The sequence below is a fragment of the Nycticebus coucang genome, chromosome 2 (genome assembly GCF_027406575.1).
Source record: "Nycticebus coucang isolate mNycCou1 chromosome 2, mNycCou1.pri, whole genome shotgun sequence".
Classification (NCBI taxonomy): domain Eukaryota; kingdom Metazoa; phylum Chordata; class Mammalia; order Primates; family Lorisidae; genus Nycticebus; species Nycticebus coucang.
In genome coordinates this window covers 122089480-122110146 of record NC_069781.1, presented here as the reverse complement: position 1 = coordinate 122110146, position 20667 = coordinate 122089480, and the positions used below count along the sequence as shown (strand labels likewise).

At 39.5% G+C, this 20667-nt stretch overlaps 1 protein-coding gene across 11 annotated transcripts in view; it reads left to right on the top strand.

Annotated features, from left to right (window-relative positions):
* AKAP13 (A-kinase anchoring protein 13) overlaps window positions 1–20667 on the top strand; it is a 317276-nt gene that overhangs the window by 196647 nt on the left and 99962 nt on the right. For 10 of the 11 annotated variants that reach the window (XM_053581736.1, XM_053581737.1, XM_053581741.1 and 7 more), the window contains 2 exons: window positions 13929–14004; window positions 19292–19428. In XM_053581736.1, the coding sequence (XP_053437711.1) occupies window positions 13929–14004; window positions 19292–19428 (213 nt within the window). Of the gene's footprint in view, window positions 1–455; window positions 873–13928; window positions 14005–19291; window positions 19429–20667 lie in introns of those variants that run through there. The other variant, XM_053581742.1, reaches the window with a different exon arrangement.

The window sequence follows — 20667 nt, the reverse complement described above, 5'->3', positions numbered from 1 at the left end:
CAGAGAGGGAGGGGGAGAGGGAGGAGAGCAGGGGAAGTGTTCCACCCTCCCGTCCCCCCCCCCCCCCCCCAACTCTGCTGTCCTTAGATATTTTCAACTTAAATCAAAGCCAAGCCTTACTGGCTGGTGAGCAGAGACAGACTCTATGGACTTTTGACTTTGAAAAGCATCTCTCAGCCTCTATTTTTTTTCCTTAAAGGAAAAATTTGGTTTTGACTTTATTTTTGTTTTAAGCAAGAACAGAATTTAATGAATTTTTTCATGTTAACTTTTTAAAAGAATCATCTTCCCCTTTTTTTTTTTTTTTCCTTTTTCTTTTTTTCCCTTTCTCTTTTCTGGCAAAGTACATACTGGATTTTTATTGCCAACTTTGGGTTTTTTTCCCATTTGTCGACCATTATGCTTAGCCGGTTCATTCTTAATTTCTTTATTGGAGTTTTCCCCAGAGATGGAAACGGTGTGTGCTTCTCTTTCAATCAAGATCTACACAAAGTGCAACATCAGGAGGCATTTAGTGTTGATATTATGAATTCTAACTTCATTGTTCCCGCGATCTGAAGTTGCCAGAAAGTCCTCAAGCAGTTCAAGGAATTTGATTCTGCTAGGTTTCTGTTGGATTCATTTCATTTTTGTTTTGGACCCTGTGAGGGTTTTACATAGAGCAGAGTCTGGAGTGCAGACATCTCCAGCTCACTGTGAGCGATCTGGATCTCTGGGCTGTGTGAGCACTCTGGTCCCGAGTTAGCAGTGGATATACTTCCTGCATATTGTCTTGTCTGCACTTGGGCAAAATGTATGAGCGGCACAAGAGGCGCTACAGCCTGTGTGACATCTCCAGGGTGGACAGGACTGTGGACGTGGTGTTGCTGAAGGTAAGGGGGCACACCTCAGGGGTTCTATTTTCTTTCTCTGAATCTAGTAGCTATGTCCGTGGCCTTCCCATATTTGGAGAGAGGCTGAGAAATCTGTGCAAACTGTGGAGGATATCAGGCTGAGGGGTGATTATAAGGTTCACGGGAGGGTATCTGAACAGAAACTGCGTGCTTGAGGATCAGCATCGAGCCGCTTACTGTTGAAATGTAATTTTGCTTGCTTTAAGATAGATTCCCCAAATCAGGAGAACCTCAGATTCTTGAAAATCTCAGAGGGAGAAATTCACTTTCAGAGCTGCTCTTTCCTGGGGTGTCTGTCCTTCCGTCTCTGTCATCCCTGTGGGTCCCACCCCTGTCTTTCTAGATCTCTTTCTCTGTCAGTCTTTCTTCCTTTCTTAGTCTGTCTTTTGTCTGAGTCTTGTTTTTCTGTTATCCTGCTACGGTCTCATATGAATTCTGTAGGGGAAAGGAAAACAATATTTTTTTCTTTTGGAAGGGTCTCCAGTCAGCCTATTTATTAAGGTGGCAAAACTGACTTTTTGGTTTGGTTTGGTTTGGTTTGTCTGACTACTTTTCAGATATAGCTTCTGATTCTGTTGATAGGTGTGTTTGTTTTCTCAGAGAGCACTAGTGATGCTGGATGTCTAAGCAGGATGGGGGCGGAGACTCCGGACAGCTAATTGCTCACAAAAGTCATCCTTGAATCTAAAATTAGTGAAGACTTCTCCAGCCAGTAAGATAGGAGTCTGGGAATGCTGGACGACTCAAGGAGCACCTTTTGGAAATTTAGCAATTTTCTGGTAAAGGCAGGGGAAATTGGAAGCAAACCAACTGTTTCACGGATAACAAAAGAACTTCAATATCTGAATTTTTGAGGGTGTGGGGGGATGTTTTAGGCAAACATGTAATATGTAGCTCTGGTTAAGGCCGTTTTTTATTTATCTGTTCGCTTTATTTATTTATTGATTGATTTTTGGAGACAGAGTTTCAGTATGTTGGCCTCAGTAGAGTGCTATGGTATCACAGCTCATACCAACCTCAAACTCTAGGCCTTAAGCGATTCTCTTGCCTTAGCCTCCCAAGTAGTTGGGAATACAGACACTCACCATAACACCCAGCTATTTTTTTGTTGCAGTTGTTGTTTTGGCAGGCCCCGGCTGGGTTCGAACCCGCCAGCCTCTGTATGTGGCCAGCACCCTACCCACTGAGATACGGGCACCACCTCAGTCCACTTTATTACTTCAGACTCCCTAATTTCTTTCTTTGGTTAAGTAAGGCTGAAGTAGGGAGCTAGGCAGCTAGACACAGAAGCTGGTGAAATACCTGGTAGGTGACATTCTACGTCAAGTTGTGACTGTGCTGTTGTCCTTGTCCCTCCATGTTCTCTGGTGGGGGATGGTTGATTTGCTGCACCTGGGTTGACGGCCGTTGGTAACTTGGTGTTTTGAACTTGTTCCAAGGTATTATTCATTTTGGTTTCTCTGACATGTGATTTCCTTATGGGATCACAATGATCTTTTAAATTTTTTGTCCTCATATAATCTGTTTAGGAGAGCCTAGCTTTAAAAATTTTTATTTGCATGATGTTTTATGATTTTAAGGAGGAGGGAAGGCGTGAGGAGAAAGAAAATCTCAGTCTGACTATCACAAGAGATATCGTACATTTAAAAATAATGCTGAAACATGTGGTATTCTACACTGGCTGGGCCTGAGACCCTTCATGAGAAAGTATAGCTAAATGAACATAGCGTTCCTGGCTAGTCTTAACGATGCACTTCCTATATGCTGCTGCTTTTGAGACTGACTTTTCAGGCAGTGACTTTGTACCCCATTTCCAAATGAAGAATATGAAGGTTTGCATGGTGGGAAGTGTGAAGTGACAAAGGTGTGTGTGTGTGTTTTTCCCACAAGGTCATAGCTGTCAATAATAAAGGTGTTTGTATTCTTTTACTTGTACCATACTGCCTGATAAGGAAAGATTCAAAGTAGATAAAACTTCACTTCTTGGATAATAGTCATTTGTTACAAATAAACATTTGAGAGTCCTGTTTTTGGTTTGAATGAGATAGGGATATTTGGTGTTAGTTTTTTGCTTTGGAGATGGAGAAGACAGTTAACGGTGAGAATATATGGAGAAACCTTAAGTACTCTTTCCATGCCAGGCATAGTGCTAAGTTCAAGAGGTATAATCTTTATCCCGTCACTGCTTAAAGACAGACAATAAGTAACAGACTGTTATAGAGACTGTAACAGCAATGAGTATGGCACCTGCTGTATAGAATAATGGGCAGTCTTATTTCAGGTAGAGTGGTCTTAAGATACAGAATCTTTTGGAGGTATAGGCACTTAAAAAGCTATTTCCAGAGGATAAAAAGACACTAGCTATAACAAGGGAAAATGTTCTAGGAAGAATGAACAGGAAATACAGATACCCTGAGGAAGTACAGAACCTGCAGGGCCCTTGTGACCTGCAGGATGGGGAGGACCCAGGGGAATATTGGGAGAAAGATGGAGCCAGAGCTGAGACCTGGAGAGGCAGGGCCTTGGCATCCCTGGTTGAAAATACCTTCTCAGTTTATGTTTTTAAGAGACCATTCTGGGAGCATGGGTGTCAGGCTGCCATTGTGATAGTCCAGGCATAAGATGGCTTTGTGGTCTGGTGTGGAAAGAGATGAGTGATCTGAGGCATGGGTATTTTATGTTTATATTCCTAGTCTGTCTCTTTTACATATGGACAGATTTGAATAGATAGCAATTTTTCCCATGTCTCCCACTTTGTATGTAATGATAATAGATGCAGCTCCAAGTTGGACTGTCTTCAGGTCCATGGTTTTCTTGCTGTCCTAGGCCTCCTCTTTGAGTTGACCAGCTCTTTCTATACATGAGTATGTACATCAACTTTTATTTATATGTACATATGTGATCTTCCTTTTCTTTCTGTTTTTTTATACATAAACTTTCCATATTGGAGGAAGTCTTAGAAGTTGTCTTGGTCACTTCTTTCATAGTGCAGGAATTCCTTCTTTAACATTTCGGACAGGTACCTGATGACACATAAGTTGATTTTGTCCACAATTTTTAGCATATTTCCCCCCAAATTGTTTTGGTTCCTTTTTCTTTTTTAAAGCTTTCACAAGTGTTCTCCATTTAATTCACCGAAGTTATTTTGGATTTCCATATTGTCTGTGTTGTTACAGAAAGTTGATGTGTGTACCAAGTAAATTCTCAAGTGATGATGTACCTGTTCTCATTCTACTTTTATCTATGGAAGTCTGCCTTTTTATATTTAGGAATTTGTCATTTTTCATTTGTTCATTAATGTATCTAAGCATTCAAGACAATTTCTTTAATTCATATTAAAAGCTCAGTAAATATTAAATGAATTAATTTTTGTAAGTTTGGATTCATAAGCATCATTATACAGATTATGCTTAATGTACTGATAACTTTGATATAAGACCACAGAGATGAAATACGACAGTAATTGTAAAGTTTAGATTCTGGGTCTGTCGTGGTGTTCCACATTTACAGCTTCAGTCTCTCCTGTTGGTATCCTAATAATTGACCATAGATTAGCTTCAAAATTCTCACTTTAGTCCCCACACTTTCTTTGGCTTATTCTACATTCTGATTTTCCTTTGTCAGTTCTGCATAGTTTAGTTTTGTGGTAATTCTTTTGCATCAAGACCTTCTTGTAAGATTTCCCTAAGGGCAGACACATTGGCTTCGTCTTCAGATCAGCTCTTATGTCTCTTCATCAATTCCTAACATCCCCAAAGTCTTATTTCTTTTCTGATTTTTTTTTTAAATAATAAATCCTAAGTTAACAGTATTCCTTGGTCACCCACTCCTCTGTCCCCTAGCCTGATAACACATTTCTTTTCCTCTGTATATGACATTCCCTTGACTCCCTTTCCTGATAAATACATGGCTTCTGGCTCTTACAATAGTAAGTGGTTGGTAACTATGAATCATATGCTAAAAATGGGATATGGAAAAATTGTAATTGTTTGCAGAGCCCTTTAGTAGCAAAATGTCCATTTTTTTCCCTCAGCATCCTTCAAAAAGCTAATTACTGACTTCACAAGTTGGTGACTGAGAGCTTTCGCCTTGGTCTGGTAGTCTGCTTGTTCACAATGAACATTCCAGAGGAAAGCAAGTATGAGAGACTCACTGTACAACTAGCATACCAAAGAGAAGGGCTCAGAACCTGGGGTGAATTGCAGATTTACACTGATTTTAACCAAGGCCATTTCTGTTTTACTGATTTTTGCATTAGTAACTTCGGAGTACCTGGAAAAATACTGTCTGCTAATAGCATTGTGGTTCTTCATGTTCTTCATGTTCCTGATAATTTATAGAGAGCATATGTTGTAGCTGTAATTCAGAATGTCAGCTGAATGATTAAAAGATTTGTAGCAGTGTTTTGTGTACAGTGGGCGACAGTATTTACAAAGGAGGACAATTCCTTCCCCATGCATTTTTGAGCACGGCATGTGATCTTGTTAGCTAAAGCTCCAGGGGAGTAGTTTGTCTCTAACTGTAGTGTCATTTTCCAGAAATACACACATTCTTTAAAGATTCACTTTAAGACACTTTTCGCATTGCCAAAACCAAAAGGTTTAAGAGGCTAAAGATTGAAGACAACCGCACATATGTCCTCAGATACAGTCTGATTCCCTGAAAGACTTCAACTCAAGTGTTGGCTTCCATGTCCGGATGGTGTGTTTTTGCTTTCTTTTGTTCAGCCTTGTAACTCAGCCTGGATCTCCTGAGACAGTTGCAGAGGAAGTAAATATGGGCAGTGACTGGGAAGGCTGGGTGTAACCATGAGTTTTATTATTAGGATGTGCAGATATAAACAGTAGCAAAAACACTGCCGGAAACAAAAAGCAATTTCTCCTCTACTGAAAATATGTGCAGCTCTATTTTCAGACTGATGGAAACACATGGTGGGTGTGGTTAGGTAGCAAGAGGTCTGTGGGCTTCATGGTGGGAACAAAAACTTGTCCAGAGAGGTCTGGGTATTTCTGAGGCAGTATTTCCCTCACCTGTGTGCGCTGTGATTCACTACAAGTTTGGATGTTGGCTACCTTTGGTGTCCAGGAGCTGATGGTCATGGAATTTGACCAGTGGACAAAGAAAAACCAGTGACTGTGTTTTTTTAGCTAAAGTATCATGAGTTGATCAGAGCCAAAAAATATGTTTTGATGACTTATCTCTCCAAAAGATGTAGATATTTAATGGCAAAATCTCTTTTCCACATTTCTGGCTACTTGCTAAAGAAAATTTCTCACTCATTTTGTTCCTTCTCCTACCCACTCAGTAGATTGGCAATCCTGTATTTTCTTCATAGCACAAGATTCCACCAGGGCAAGATCTAGAGGGACTCATAATCATCTTTATTTTTCTCTTAAAACTCGAATTATTAGCAGTTCCAACACTGATGATTCTTTCTATTTTGTTTCCTAATTGTTGGAATGGTCAGAAGCCTAGTTTTAGAACTAAGAAAAGTGTTGATAGTACAAGGAGGCAGTTTATCTACTAGTATGAAAAAATCTCAGTCTTAGAAATTACATTTTGGAAAAGAAGTGAGTATGAAAACAAGCATTCCTCCAATCAAAAATATCTGGTAGTTTTTGATTTCCTGTAATACAAGTTTTAAACATGTTGCTGAAGGCCTGACATGGTATCTGGCCTTTAAGAAGCACTCTGAAAATGTTTCAAATTGAGCCACATAGTGTGGCCTTAAATTACCTTGGTTGTGTAAATGAGAAAGCAACTGTGGAGTTGTTGATGCATAGAGACAAGACTGGGGCAAATTTATCTGCCACACTGATGATTCTGAAATAGGGCAGAAAAGGTGGGATATGTTTCATAATCCAATTTATATCTCTTAAGCAGCTTGCTTATATAGTAAACACTTGATACATGAGTATGATAAGCTTGGTATTACTGTTGTACAGGATGTGGTTGAAAATGCTGATACATGTTTTGACATTCTTTCCACACTCAGTACACACGGAGTTTGTCCTCTGGTTAATGGCACCGATCATGACTGGTAGCATCTGGCCCAGATTACTTGGCTGTGACTCTGTGGGCTCTCTACTTTTCTCTAAACAAGCTTGCATATCTCTAACTGCTGCACACTCATTTTTTAAGTTGTGATAAAATATATGTAAGTTTTAACCATTTTTAGGTACACAGTTCAGTGGCATTAAGTCCATTCAGTTGTGTAATCATCACCATCAGCTGTCTCTCTAGAACTCTTACCTTCCCCAAGTTGAAACTGTGTACCCGTGAAACACCAATTCCACATTCTTCCCCTCTCCTGGTCTCTGGCAACCCCCATTCTACCTTCTGTCTCCATGAATGTGACTGTTCAGGTACCTCATACAAGTGGAGTCATATTGTGTTTGTCTCTTTGTGACTAAATCTCAGTCTGTTTCCTCCTCTCTTAAATGGCAACATGTCTTCCCAAAAGGCTGTAGAATAGTCAAATCTATGTGACAGTACTTTGTAAACTTTAAAGTGTCAGTCTACAAATATGAGGGGGGTTTATTTATTTATTTTTTGAGACAGAGTCTTACTATGTCCCTCTGAGTAAAGTGCCGTGCCATCACAGCTCACAGCAACCTCCAACTCTTGGGCGTAAGCTATTCTTTCGCCTTAGCCTCCTAAGTAGCTGGGATTACAGGTGCCTGCCATAATGCCCGACTAGTTTTATTTTGTTGTTGTTGTCATTGTTGTTTAGCAAGCCCAGGCCGGGTTTGAACCCACCAGCACCGGTGTATGTGGCTGGTGCCCTAAACTACTCGGCTACTGGTGCCAAGCCGAGTTGTTGTATTCTTAATTCTGCTTTTACCTCCTCTTTCCAAAGTCTCCAGAAACCTCCCACTTGCCAGATTCAGTAACTTCTTTTTATTTTTTATGTTTTGATTTGCAGCAGTTGGTAGTGTGGACATACCATCCTCTTTTAGCCCTTTGCTTCCTTAATTTGTGTGAAACTCTAAACTCCTGGGGTTCTCTGGCTTCTACCTGGCCTGGTAGGTCCAATCTTTGACTTCCTGATTCTGTTTCTCTCTTTCTATCTGTATAACATATGTACATATATAGTTATTTATATCTGTAATTTTGAACTATAGAGGGGAAAGTTGTTATTACTCTGGCCCAGTGTCTACATGTTCTGTGACCCGACCACAAGTGCCTGCAGCTCTTGAACTACATGTGATTGCAGTGTTGGGTTTACTCTCATTCCCACCTCAACTGGTAGCACATACTGTCCAAATCCACACGTGCGTGAGTGCCTCTCGTGCAGGGTGAGGTGGTAGGCTTTCTGACTTAATGTTTTTACATCTCTCCCACATAAACGGAGTTCTTTAAGGATGAGTTCTTTCACTGGAGTACTTCTGCTTTTAATGCTTGACACAATGTTTGTTTACATAGAAAGTACTTAACACAGTTTTTTTTTTAATAAAAGAAGAAAGGAAACGAATCTGTGATGAGCCTTGTGTCTTCATACAGTCTTTCGTTGCTACAAAGTGCAGCAGTTGCTTTAAAAGTATTTCCTTTCTTTCTTTTTTTTTTTTTTTTTTTTTTTGACACAGTCTCACTCTGTCACCCCTGGTAGAGTGCTGTGACATCATGGCTCACAGCAACCTCAAACTCTTGGGTTCAAGCAATTTTCTTTCCTCAGCCTCCTGAGTAGCTGGGACTGGCACAATGCCTGGCTAGTTTCCCTTTTTAATAAAGACAAGGGTCTCACTTTTGCTCAGGCTGGTCTCGAACTCCTTAGCTCAGATGATTCACCCACATCAGCCTCCCAGTGTGCTAGGATTACAGGTGTGAAGTCATTGCGCCTGACAATATTTTTCATTTTATATGAAATATATATTCAGGATGAGTTCCCATATCACACCTATGTTGACAGCAGTCAAAAAGACAAACTAGTGTTGTTAAGAATGTGGAGAAATTACTAAATGGTGCAGCTACTCTGAAAAACATTTGAACAGTTCTCAAAATGTTAAACATGAAATTACCATATGCAGACCCAGCATTTCTACTCACAGGTGTATGTCCAGAAGAAGTGAAAACATACATCCATATAAAAACTTGTATACAAATGTTTACAGCAGCATCATTCATAACGGCCAGAAAGTGAAAACCACCTACATCGTTGTGGCGGGCGCCTGTAGTCCCAGCTACTCGGGAGGCTGAGGCAAGAGAATCGCTTAAGCCCAGGAGTTGGAGGTTGCTGTGAGCTGTGTGAGGCCACCGCACTCTACCGAGGTCCATAAAGTGAGACTCTGTCTCTACCAAAAAAAAAAAAAAAAAAAGAAAACCACCTACATATCCATCAATGAATAGATAACAAAACGTAGGTATATCCAAACAGTGGAATATTATTTGACAGTAAAAGAAGTGAAGTACTGTATTTGCTACAACATGGGTGAAGCTTAAAAACATTTTGCCAAGTGAAAGAACCCAGTCACAAATGACCAAATAATGCATGATTTCATTTATATAAAATGTCCAGAGGAGGCAAGCAGGCAATCCATGGAGACAGAAGGCAGTTCAGTGGTTATCTAGGGATGGGGACAGGGAATGACCACTAATGGATGGATTTTTTTTTTTTTTTTTTTTTTTTGGTCAAGATGAAAATGTTCTAAAACCAGACAGTGGTGGTAGTTACACAACTCTGTGAACATACTGGTACCACATTTGAATGGATGAGTTTTATGGTATATGTATTTTATCTTAACAAAGATATTAAAATGTAAAATAATACAAACACAAACATTCTCTACATGCAGTATAGCAGTCTGGATCAGATCCTAGAACAGAAAAAGAACTTAAGTGTAAAAACAAGTGAAATCCAAATTAAATTTTGGAGTTAATAGTAATGTACAAGTGTTGGTGTCTTAGTATTTACAAATGTGCCATGGTTACATGAGACGTTAACACTGGAGAAACTGCTGGTGAGGGACAGAGAGGGGTACCTGAGAACTTTCTGTGCTGCCTTTGCAACCTGAAGTGGCAAAGTATCTAAAGTTACTGAAGTTACTACAGTGCTCTGTATTATTTTCTGTCAACTTGTTCTTACAAAATAAAGTTGAAAAATACTTTTTAAAAATACATCTGGGAAATTACAGATAAGTTGGAAAGGAATATTAGTTGTCTCTTTTTGATCATTTAAGCATAACCACTCAAAAATGGGGTGAGATAGCCAGGACGCCTGTAAACCCAGTACTTGGGAGGCCTAGGCGGGTGGATTGTGTGAGCTCACGGGTTCAAGACCAACCTGAGCCAGAGGGAGACCTCATCTCAAAAAACAGCTGGGCTTTGTGGTAGGGTCCCAGCTACTTGAGAGGCTGAGGCAAGAGAATTACTTGAGCCCAAGAGTTTGAGGTTGCAGTGAGCTGTGACATCATGGCAGTCTATCGAGGGCAACAAAGTGAGACTCTGTCTCAAAAAAAAAAAAAGTGCAGTAAGATAAGGGTTTTTCTCCATAGTGTAATCATATTGAGAGATATTTGCTGCCACTGTGGCTAAAATTTTTAATGCTGTCATCTCATTGTCAAGAACTGTGGTGGGTCTGAGATTTCACCCTCCTTAGAAGCTAAGAATTTAACTTATACCCTGGCCTGGTTTCCTGGGTCTCTAGGGGTCAGAGTCAGATGGATTATCACACGTTGTGCAGCGCGAGCATCAGCCTCTCAGTGTGACCTTTGCCCTTGACTGAGACATTACCTTTATAACACTGGACAGTAAACATACTGGCGCTTTGCTTTGGAAGGAAAGAATATCTTCATCTTTCAAGGCGTTTTATTTACAAACATTGTTGAAAAGATAATCTAGAATAAAAGCATAATCACAGTGCCTTTGCTCACAAGATGTACAGAAATGTGAGAGACCAGCTTCCCAGCACTAGTATTTTTTTTGTTTTTTTTGTTTTTGGCAAGGGCTGGGCTTGAACCTGCCACTTCCAGCATATGGGGCCGGCGCTCTACTCCTTTGAACCACAGGCGCCACCCAGCACTAGTATGTTTTAAATACTGTTATTCAGAAATTAACGTATTCACTTAAAGATATTTGTTTAATATTAATGTTGTTCCTTCATTATTTATTTATATTATTTACTATAAATAATTATTTATATTATCATTATCACACTAAGATCTTGAATTTTAGTAGAGTTTTCTAAAATATTGGCCACAAAAGTTGTTGAAGGTCATGGAAGGAGGAAGAGCAGTATGATAATTCAGAGTGGTTCATTTCCAGGTTCTTCACTCGGTTATGAAGGGATCCTCCAGACCTCTTTATATCTGTCCATTATCCAGACTTATTGCTGTGTTCATGCACTTATCACTGGAGTAATGAGAAAAAAAGAAGTTTTTCCCCTTCTAACTTCAAAACATTGTTTATATTAAAGTACACATAAGAATGGTTCTAGTTGCTTGTTTTTGTTGTAGGCATAAAAATTTATTTCACATTAAGTAAAATTTGGCTTATTTCAAATGAAGAAAAAAAATCCTTCCTTCTCTTTTGTTATTATTTTTTGTATGTTTGTTCAATTATTTAAAAGATGTTAGTAGGGTTTGGTAAAGTTACCAAATTTGCACTTACTGTGTGCACCCAAATTACATTTTAGAAGGGCTATTTTGTATAATCCCAGGGAACCTACTGAAGAGCGTCTTCCATTCAGGAATTTTTGGCATCATTTTGCAACCTACCAGGAATTGAAATCTTGGCCCCTGGTTCCTGTTGCCTCTTCTTTATGTAATAGTGAAATTACTGAAATGAGTAAATGATACAATGTTTTGTTTCACGTGGTTCCAGGTTTGCATGAATATTTCCAAGCAGTTTCATTTATTTCAACTATTATCCAACAGGTGTACTTTGACAAACTGTCCCAAGCCATCTGGGCCTGAAGTTTTCCTTACAGGAAACTTTATGAATTCAGTGTCTTTAATAGAATAAGGCCCGTTAGATTACCTGTGTTTTGAGTGAATTTTGGTACCTACATAGTTTGTGTAGTTTTGTGAGATGTTTCCGTTTCATCTAACTGGATGAATTTATTGCAGTAAAGTTCACAATATTCCTTTATTCTTCCAATATCTATAGAATCTGCTACGTGTAATGTCTCTTTAATTTCTGATACCAGTAATCTGTAACTTGTCTTTTGTTCTTGATCAGTCTAGCTAGAGATTCATCAATATTACTGACCTTTTCAAAGAACTAACTTTTGGTTTCTTGATTTTGTTTTCCTCATTTTTGTTTTATTGATTTCTGTTTTTTATTTTCTTTATCCTGCTTACTTTGGGTTAATATACTCCTCCCTTCCTCCCTCCCTCCTTCTCTCCTTCCTCTTCCCTCCCTCTCCTCCTTTTTTCTTTTCTTTCTTTTTTTGAGACAGAGTCTCATTCTGTTGCCCTAGGTAGAGTGCTCCGGCATCATAGCTCACAGCAACCTCAAACTCTTGGGCTTGAGCAATCCTCTGGCCTCAGCCTCCCTGAGTAGCTGGCACTACAGGCTCCCGCCGAGACACTTACCTTATTTTTGACAGAGGTGGGGTCTCGCTGTTGTTCAGGCTGGTCCTGAACTCCTGAGCTCGAGCAATCCACCCGCCTCGGCCTCCCAGAGTACTGGTATTACAAGAGTGAGCTCCATTGTACCCAGCATTTTTCTAGTTTCTTAAGGTAGAAGTTTAGATCACTGATTTGAGACCTTTCTTCTTTTGTAATGTAGCACTTAATCTTAAATAATTTATTTGATTCATTGGTTATTGAGAAGGTTTTTCTAAAAATCAGTTTTAAAAAAACAGTTGGAGTTTTTTCAGATATGTTTTGTTTTGGTTGCTGATTTAATACTATTTTGATCAGAGAGCATACTTTTTATGATAATCTTAAATTTGAGCCTTATTTTATGCCACAAAATATGTTTATTTTGAGGTTTGTTTTATGCCACAGAATGGGGACATTCCATGTGTACTCAAAAAGAATTTTATTCTGTTACGGGGTGGAATGTTCTGTGTGTTGGTGTAGTCAAATTGGTTGTTGTTGTTTTTTTTTTTCCAAGTTTTATACATCCTTGTTTGTACTTCTTTTATCAATTACCAAAAGAAGAGTGTTAAAGTCTTCCATGGTAATTTTAAAAATTACACTCAAATTTATTGGAAGGAGAGTGTTAGAATGCTAAGATGGTTGTAAGTCGTAAGGACTACATTTTTAAGTTTTCAGACCGGGGTGAGGGAAGTGTGTTTGCTTCCTAGAATCTCATAGACTTGGCATTCTGCTATCAGTCCTCCTATTAATGACTTCGACCCCTCCTGAGCCTCTTTCCTTCTTTGGATAAATAGAGATATATAGAATTTTCAACATGATTTCTAATGTATAAGAATTTACTTGAATTATTTTTATGTGTTTTAAAACTTGCAAGCTAGGACATCAAATATATATTTTAATATTTGGTTAGTTCCATCTATGAACTTTTTTTTGGAGATAGAGTCTCACTATGTCGCCCTCACTAGAGGGCTGTGGCATCACAGCTCACAGCAACCTCAAACTCTTGGGCTGAAGTGATTCTCTTGCCTCAGCCTCCCGAGTAGCTGTGACTACAGGCGCTTGTCACAATGCCTGGCTATTTTTTTTTATTGTTGTTTTTGCCGTTGTCATTGTTTAGCTGACCCCGGCTGGGTTCGAACCTACCATCCTTGGTGTATATGGCCGGCACTGTAACCACTGTGCTATGGGTGCCAAGCCCCATGTGTTAATTTTTTAAGAATGTCACCTGTGGCCTGTGCCATGGACTTTCTGTTTGCACGTCTTGTCCTCTTGCTTTTGTGTGCCCAGCTTTTAGTGACAGTCTCTGTAGAACCCAGCTGAGTACAGATTGTTTTGGTTATGTTATGGAAAGGTTTTATTTCTTGACGTAATTTTATTCACCTTGTATTAAAGAAAAATATAGATGAGTTGTGGTAAAGTAGATACACTTCGAGCAGCTATAATCTTATATTACTTCAGGGTCTGAAACTCTGCGTTTTTCATTCCTTTTCAGATAAACCAAGAAAACTGGTGTACAATAGAGCCATGCCCTGATGTAGCGTCTCTTTTGCCTTCCAAGCCGAGCCCAGGTAAGCAGAGATTTTCCATCCTTTTTTAGAACTATGGTCCCACTCTAATATCAGATCATTTTATTTAGAAATCTGCCCTTCCTTAGCATTTACGCCATAATTCAGGGAAAGGGATGTATGTCATGAAGATGAGTATGTGCAGTTGCCGTAATTTCCTTGTAGTAGCAGCAGCAGACTTCATACGAGACTTTGTGATTTATTTGTGAAAGTATCTGTGCTGTACATATACATATGACATAGATTTTTCATCTGGTACAGCTATAAATACATTATTGAGGACTAAATCTATAGTTCAATTTTGGCTGCACATCAGAATTACCCGGGTGAGCAAGCTTTAAAAATATCTTGATGCTTGGCTCCTACCTGCAAAGATTCTGATTTAGTTGGGTGAGGTGTGACATGAGCATCATAATCTTTATAAGCTCCTTTGGTTCTCTTCTCTGTAGCCAAGGTTGAGAGCCAGTACACTTTGGAAATGTTGTCAGGGATTCAGTTTGCAGAAGGCAGAGGAAGGTGCTTCTGAAGTCCTTGCTTGTTAGTGACACAGCACCTGACTTGTGGTTAGTTAGGATTCTCAACTTTTAACCCAGTTTCAACTACTAAGTCTGTGACAATAAGCATGTCCCTGTGTCTGCTCCTATGGTGGCTAAATGAACACTAATAATTTGCATTCTGGGTTTTTCAGTCTCCTTAACCCTCAAAGCCTCTGTTTACCTTCCAGATTTTTACTAATCTGCTTTAAAAATTACTGAGTCCTTCTCATTTGCTGATTTTTAGATACAGTTTAGCTTCAGATACCCTGCAGTAATATTACATTTAAAAACAAACTATTTAAATGCCCTGTCTTCAGAGAGGTTTCCTACTAATTCTCAGCTGTCTGAGTTACCTACAAAAAAAGTATTGAAAACAAATACGAAAAGTGTTTTTCCGACTTTTCGAGAGTAATTATAAAGGATATTTCATGCTAAACTGTCTTTAGGGTCTCCACATCTTGTAAGATTGATCCTGTTCACAAGTTTAGCTGATACTTCCCCTTCCAGCCTTCTAGAATCCTCTACTTAAAAGTATACCGCTGGGCGGCGCCTGTGGCTCAAGGAGTAGGGCGCCGGTCCCATATGTCGGAGGTGGCGGGTTCAAACCCAGCCCCGGCCAAAAACCACAAAAAAAAAAAAAAAGTATACCGCTGACTATATTTTGGTTCCTTAAACTGGAGCCTTTTCTAAAAGTGCAATTACCCCCAGCCACCCATGTGGTGAAACTTTCTGCAAAGTGAAGGTTAAATGAGATTGTGTCACAATTTGAATATTCAGAAGGAAAGATCTCCACACATTATATAGTTTAATGTGCTCATTTAGAAAAGTAATTTCAGAACTCTTGCACATTTTCTCTGGGGCATAACTTTGAATTTGTTAGACACCCCCTGCATCCTAAGCCCAAGCATAAGCAATGTGGTCTTTTTAGAGTAATTATTTTTAAACTTCAATTTAACAAAATCCATTGCCTGGGTTATGCTACTGAATTTAAGATCCGAGGTTTTGAATGAATTTAGGCAGAGTTTTTTTATGAATCCCACACACTTTGTCTTTCACATTTTTTTCTTTCACTTTATGAACATTTTCTCGAGAGAGCAACAGCATTAGGCCAAGTAAAAGAATATGTTTTTAAATCACTTTGTATGCTTTTGACTACTGAATAAATATGAAGATAGGATTATGATTAGCATGGTTTCACATAGCCCCGTGGATGTTGCTGGTGTGTTTTTCTACCCTTCCCCAGTTACATTTTATTTGCATGTATGTCATCTTATACCCAAATGACTAGTTAGCATTTCAAAAAGCATATAATCCTCAGTGCACAAAAATTATAGACAGATTTATATATGGGTCATAAAGCAGGACCAGCCCTAGCTGTGTCCACTTTCAGGGTATGTCATTTGGATACTGACTGAATAATACTTTAAAGATTAATGAAGCCTTAACTTCATCAGGCACCTCTACCAACATAGCTTTGTGCTGAAGACCAGATTTCTGGTTACTATATATACAAATTATCTGTTGGTTGCTACATCTCTTTTAGGGGAGGTACTAATCATCCCACGTATCTGGTGTGGTCACAGAGGCACACGGGTTCAAATTATTTCTTTCCTGGCATCCTTATTCTAATACGTAGTCAGACCTAGACTTAAGCCAGGTTAGTCTGACTCTCATATCAGTGTTCTCTTTGCTCTTGTTTACACTTGATATGCTGTTCTACTTTATGTATTAGGAAGGGGGCATGTAGGAAGAAAGGGTTTTATGAATTTGGAAAATTTACGGAGACAGGTGCAGCAGGGTGTGAAGTAGCTTTGCCTTCAGGGACTGCCCCCTGGTGGTGGTGGTGCTGCTGCTACAGTGCCTCATGGTCATCCTCTCTCCCTTATTCCTTTTTTCCCCACATTCTTCCCTCATCCCCACACCAACAGCCAGCATTATCTCACAGCAGACTCTTCTTATCCCAAACTTGGTTTGTGGTCCCTTGTAGTGCTAGTTCAGATCCATTTTCTGAGTGAGGTATTCCTACCAGGGCTGAATCTGGATCTTCCCCATGAATTTTCCATTAGAATATCTTGAGCTGGTGTATTTTCCAGCCTGGAATTTGGACGTGGTCTGTGCGAATGCCAGATGGACAGCTAACAGCTCAGTGTAATTGCTGTGACAGCCCTTTCTTTTCTCAGCCAGCCCCCCTATTTTTCCCTCAACCACAGAATGGAGTTTTTGTATTTTCCAAGTCAGGGAAAGGGAAGGAATAGAAAGATCCACACACTAATAGTACCTAACTTACTGTGTACTTTATGAAATGAGTCGGGGGAACCTCCAAACTACCCTGATTTGTAGACTACTAGAGGCAGGGCTAGTCCCACTGAACTGACGCACTCTGAAATAATTTGAACCAAAACTAAAATGGACTACAGCCATTTTTTTTTTAATTGAACGATTTGCAGATTAATCCTGGGCCCTGCCTCACTTCCTTTGGCATTTTTTGTGTAATTCTGTGTTGAAGTTGTCTCTTAATATGTTCATGTCCACCACAAGACTGAACCACCATCCCCCACAAAACCTGAAACATCTCTTTTTGTTTATTCGGATACTTCCCACTGCCTACCCAGATGCCTAACTGATAGAAAAGGTGACTTTATGGAGAAGTGACTTACATCAACACGATATTACCAGGGCAAGTAATTTATTGATTATCAATTATTTAACAGTTAATTAAGAATGTCTCTCTGTCTTTCAATACACACACACGCACGCAGAGCTACCATCCAAGTATAGAATCTAAAAATCAAAGGCATTGGAAGTTATCTAGTCCAGTCTCTACTCTTCCCCTCTGTATAGGTATCTTTTCTGTAATATCTTGAAATAGTCATTGTTTTTTAAATTTGAGATTAATATGGGGGTACATACGACTTGGTTACATAGTTTGCTTTTGTAAGGTTGAAGTCCCAGTTGTTGTGTCCTTCACCCAGGAATTGTGCAGTACACGTGTTAGGTGAGAATTTACCCATTCCTTTCCCTCTTTCCCCTAATTGATAGTCATTTGGTCTCTGCTCCAACCCTTCTGAAAAGTTGATACTCACTGCGTTCTGAGGCTGTCCAGCCCATTGCTATGACACCTGTTGCAGTGAAAGTCTGTAGCTTACACTCCTTCATTTTTGCTGTGTCCCTGGAGGAGCACAGAGGGAATCTAAGACCATTTGTAGGCAGATTCTTTTCAAGTTTCTCTGCAAGCTGAATGTATCTCAGGTGTTTGCACTGTTGTGATTGCATCATTAGGTACACATTCTTATTTGTCAGTGTTCAGATTTAAATGTTATTTCAGAATAAGCCACAATCCTATGGATATATTCTACATAGCACGTAGTGGCAGCATTATTCCCATCTTGGATTCCAATGCACTATTGATAGAGACTAAAACAGTGTTTTCCTGTTTTGCCATCACCTTGTGTGGTCAGTTCCTCTTGAATTTGCTTCTGTGAAAACCTCCAGATGGGGTTCTCAGAAACTGTAGTTAGGTTCTCTGCTCTGCCCCTTCTCACTTACACGCATGTACATCTGTTCAAGTCACACAATAAAATGCTTACCAAAAAGGAGGTGCATCATTCTTACCTTCAAAATGTCTTGAAGGAGGTTGTACTGACCCACTAATTTATCTTTTGGATTCTTAGCTTCACCATTTGCAAATTTCTTTAATCCTGTTGTTACCAAGTCTGGCTCTTTTGCTTACAAAATTAATGGGAAAGAATAGGTCATACCTTGCTAATTTCAAGATACTAAGGTTTTAGGATTCCTCAATGTACCAGTGTAATAGTTCTATCAGAAATAGCCGGGTGTTGTGGCGGGCGCCTGTAGTCCCAGCTACTCGGGAGGCTGAGGCAGGAGAATCGCCTAAGCCCAGGAGTTGGAGGTTGCTGTGAACTGTGTGAGGCCACGGCACTCTACCGAGGGCCATAAAGTGAGACTCTGTCTCAAAAAAAAAAAAAAGTTCTATCAGAGACCTCTCTCTTGGTTCACCAGAGTCCCCATTCTGGTTGTTTGAACTGAAAACAGATTCTAGATGATACATTTTTGTACTTAGACACATTATTTCCCCAACATGAGATCTATTTAAAGTGGGAAAAGTTCAATTATATTTCCATTATTACCCATAAGTTTAATATACTGATGTTTATTTGGTATGTCCCTCCTTTGATAAGGTAATAAATTTCCAGAAAGAATTTTAATCTTAAAACAGAAATTGGCCACAAACCATTATCACATACCCTGTTTCCCTGAAAATAAGACAGTGTCATATTTTAAGGTGTGCTTCCAAAGATTCGCTAGGTCTTATTTTCAGGGGATGCCTTATCTTTCCTGTAAGTAGGTCTTATTTTCGGAGGATGTCTTATTTTTGGGGAAATGGGGTAGTTTCCTGATAATGAACTTCAGGTTTTGGTGGCAAAAGAAAAAAATTCCCTTATTTCCAGGAGGAAAAATTACCACTTAGGTACTTAAATGTAGGTAGAATATGATGCCAAATCATCATTGTATCATTCTGTACCTAAGATAAACATGGCAAGCTCATCATTGTAGTAACTATATCTACCTAAAATTAGAATAGCAGAGCTGCAAGCTATAATACTAATTTGATTGTGTTCTTTATAGCTTCTTAATATTGATATAGAAAAGGAAAGAAGGTGAGAAGGAAGAAAAGAAAGTGAGAAAGATTTAAAACGCTGGCTGCTAGGATGAAAACAAATTTTATTTTTCAGAATGTGAGAACTTCTTGGATGTTGGAGTGGACAGAGAGTGTGCCTCAACACAGGGTGCACGTAAGCGAGAATCTGGGAGTGACTCTGACCTCTTCCCCTCACCTGGTGATGAAAGGGACAGCATCGTCTTCCCAAAGGTATTGCATGTGTGTGTAGTGGGGGTCAGGGATCCCTGCCTTTCATTTTTGTCCAGCAGCTCTAATGTTCCTATTTGGGCTTCCCAACTCTTTTTCCACCTTGTTTCTTCCCTTCTCTTGAGCTCATTGTCTTCTCAAGACATATTGTTTCCCTTAATATATAACTCCTGCTGGTAAACTGATCCTGCTAGCCTTATAGGGCTTCACGCACTCTCAGAGAGGGGGGTAAATTCTACCTTTTGGAGAAGGAAACTTCAGATTGCTAGGGTTTATGAAAGGGCATTGAGCACATCATCTATATTCTGCAGAATATCATAGCAAGTTATGTGCAGGTTTTGAAGTTCACAGTGAATTCTAAAGAAATGGAAGTTCCTTTAGAATGAATTAAGTCAGATGACATTGAACACTTTTCAGTGGGTGGGAAGGAACCACAGCTCAGACAGTATTGATGTCATGCGTATAAACTAACCAGGGAGTCATTTCTGATGAATGTGTTCAGGCCTGAAGCTTGCTGTTGATCATGATGATATCACCTCTCTTCATCTAGCTTTTTTAATTGGAACTTTCAAGATCTCCGCTAGGGAACCCAAGCTTTCTCCATAGTTAAAAGCTCATCTTCATGAAGCAGCTCATGTTTGTGTATAATGTGAGGTTGTCTAAGGGAGTGGGGGATGGATGCGGACTACTTTCTTTGGCTTACATTTGTTTCTAGTTGCAGCAAGTTCTGTTTTGTTCCCTGATAAAAATAGAGGGCTTTCCCACAGCTGAGACAGTTAATGGTACTCAATTATACACTGCAAGTGGTTTTCTTAATAGTAAGGGGGCCACAGCGCAGAAACATTGTGGGAGCTGAGAGGAAGACCGTTCTTCTGATTTTATGATGACGTTGGAGAAGTGAGAGCAGTTGTGTTAGTGGGTGTTTAAATTACCCAAGTTGGTGTGATGTTGCTATGTTTGGAAGTTATAAGGATGGAGGCTTAAAGTTTTGGAAGTCTGGAACATAATGCACCTCTGTAAATGTATCCTGTGTGCCTTCCTCTCATTTTTGGCCTCCCTAACCCTTTTCCTCCTTGTCCTTGCTCTTGTGTTCGCTGGAAAGATTGATGGTACAGACTTCAGGATTTCTGTCCTTGTTACTACTCATTGTGAGTTGAGTATGAGGAATTGTATAAAGTAAAAACTCCACACATTGGGAAGATCTGCTCTTCTCTGTAAGTTTAAGAAGAGGGATGTCAATAG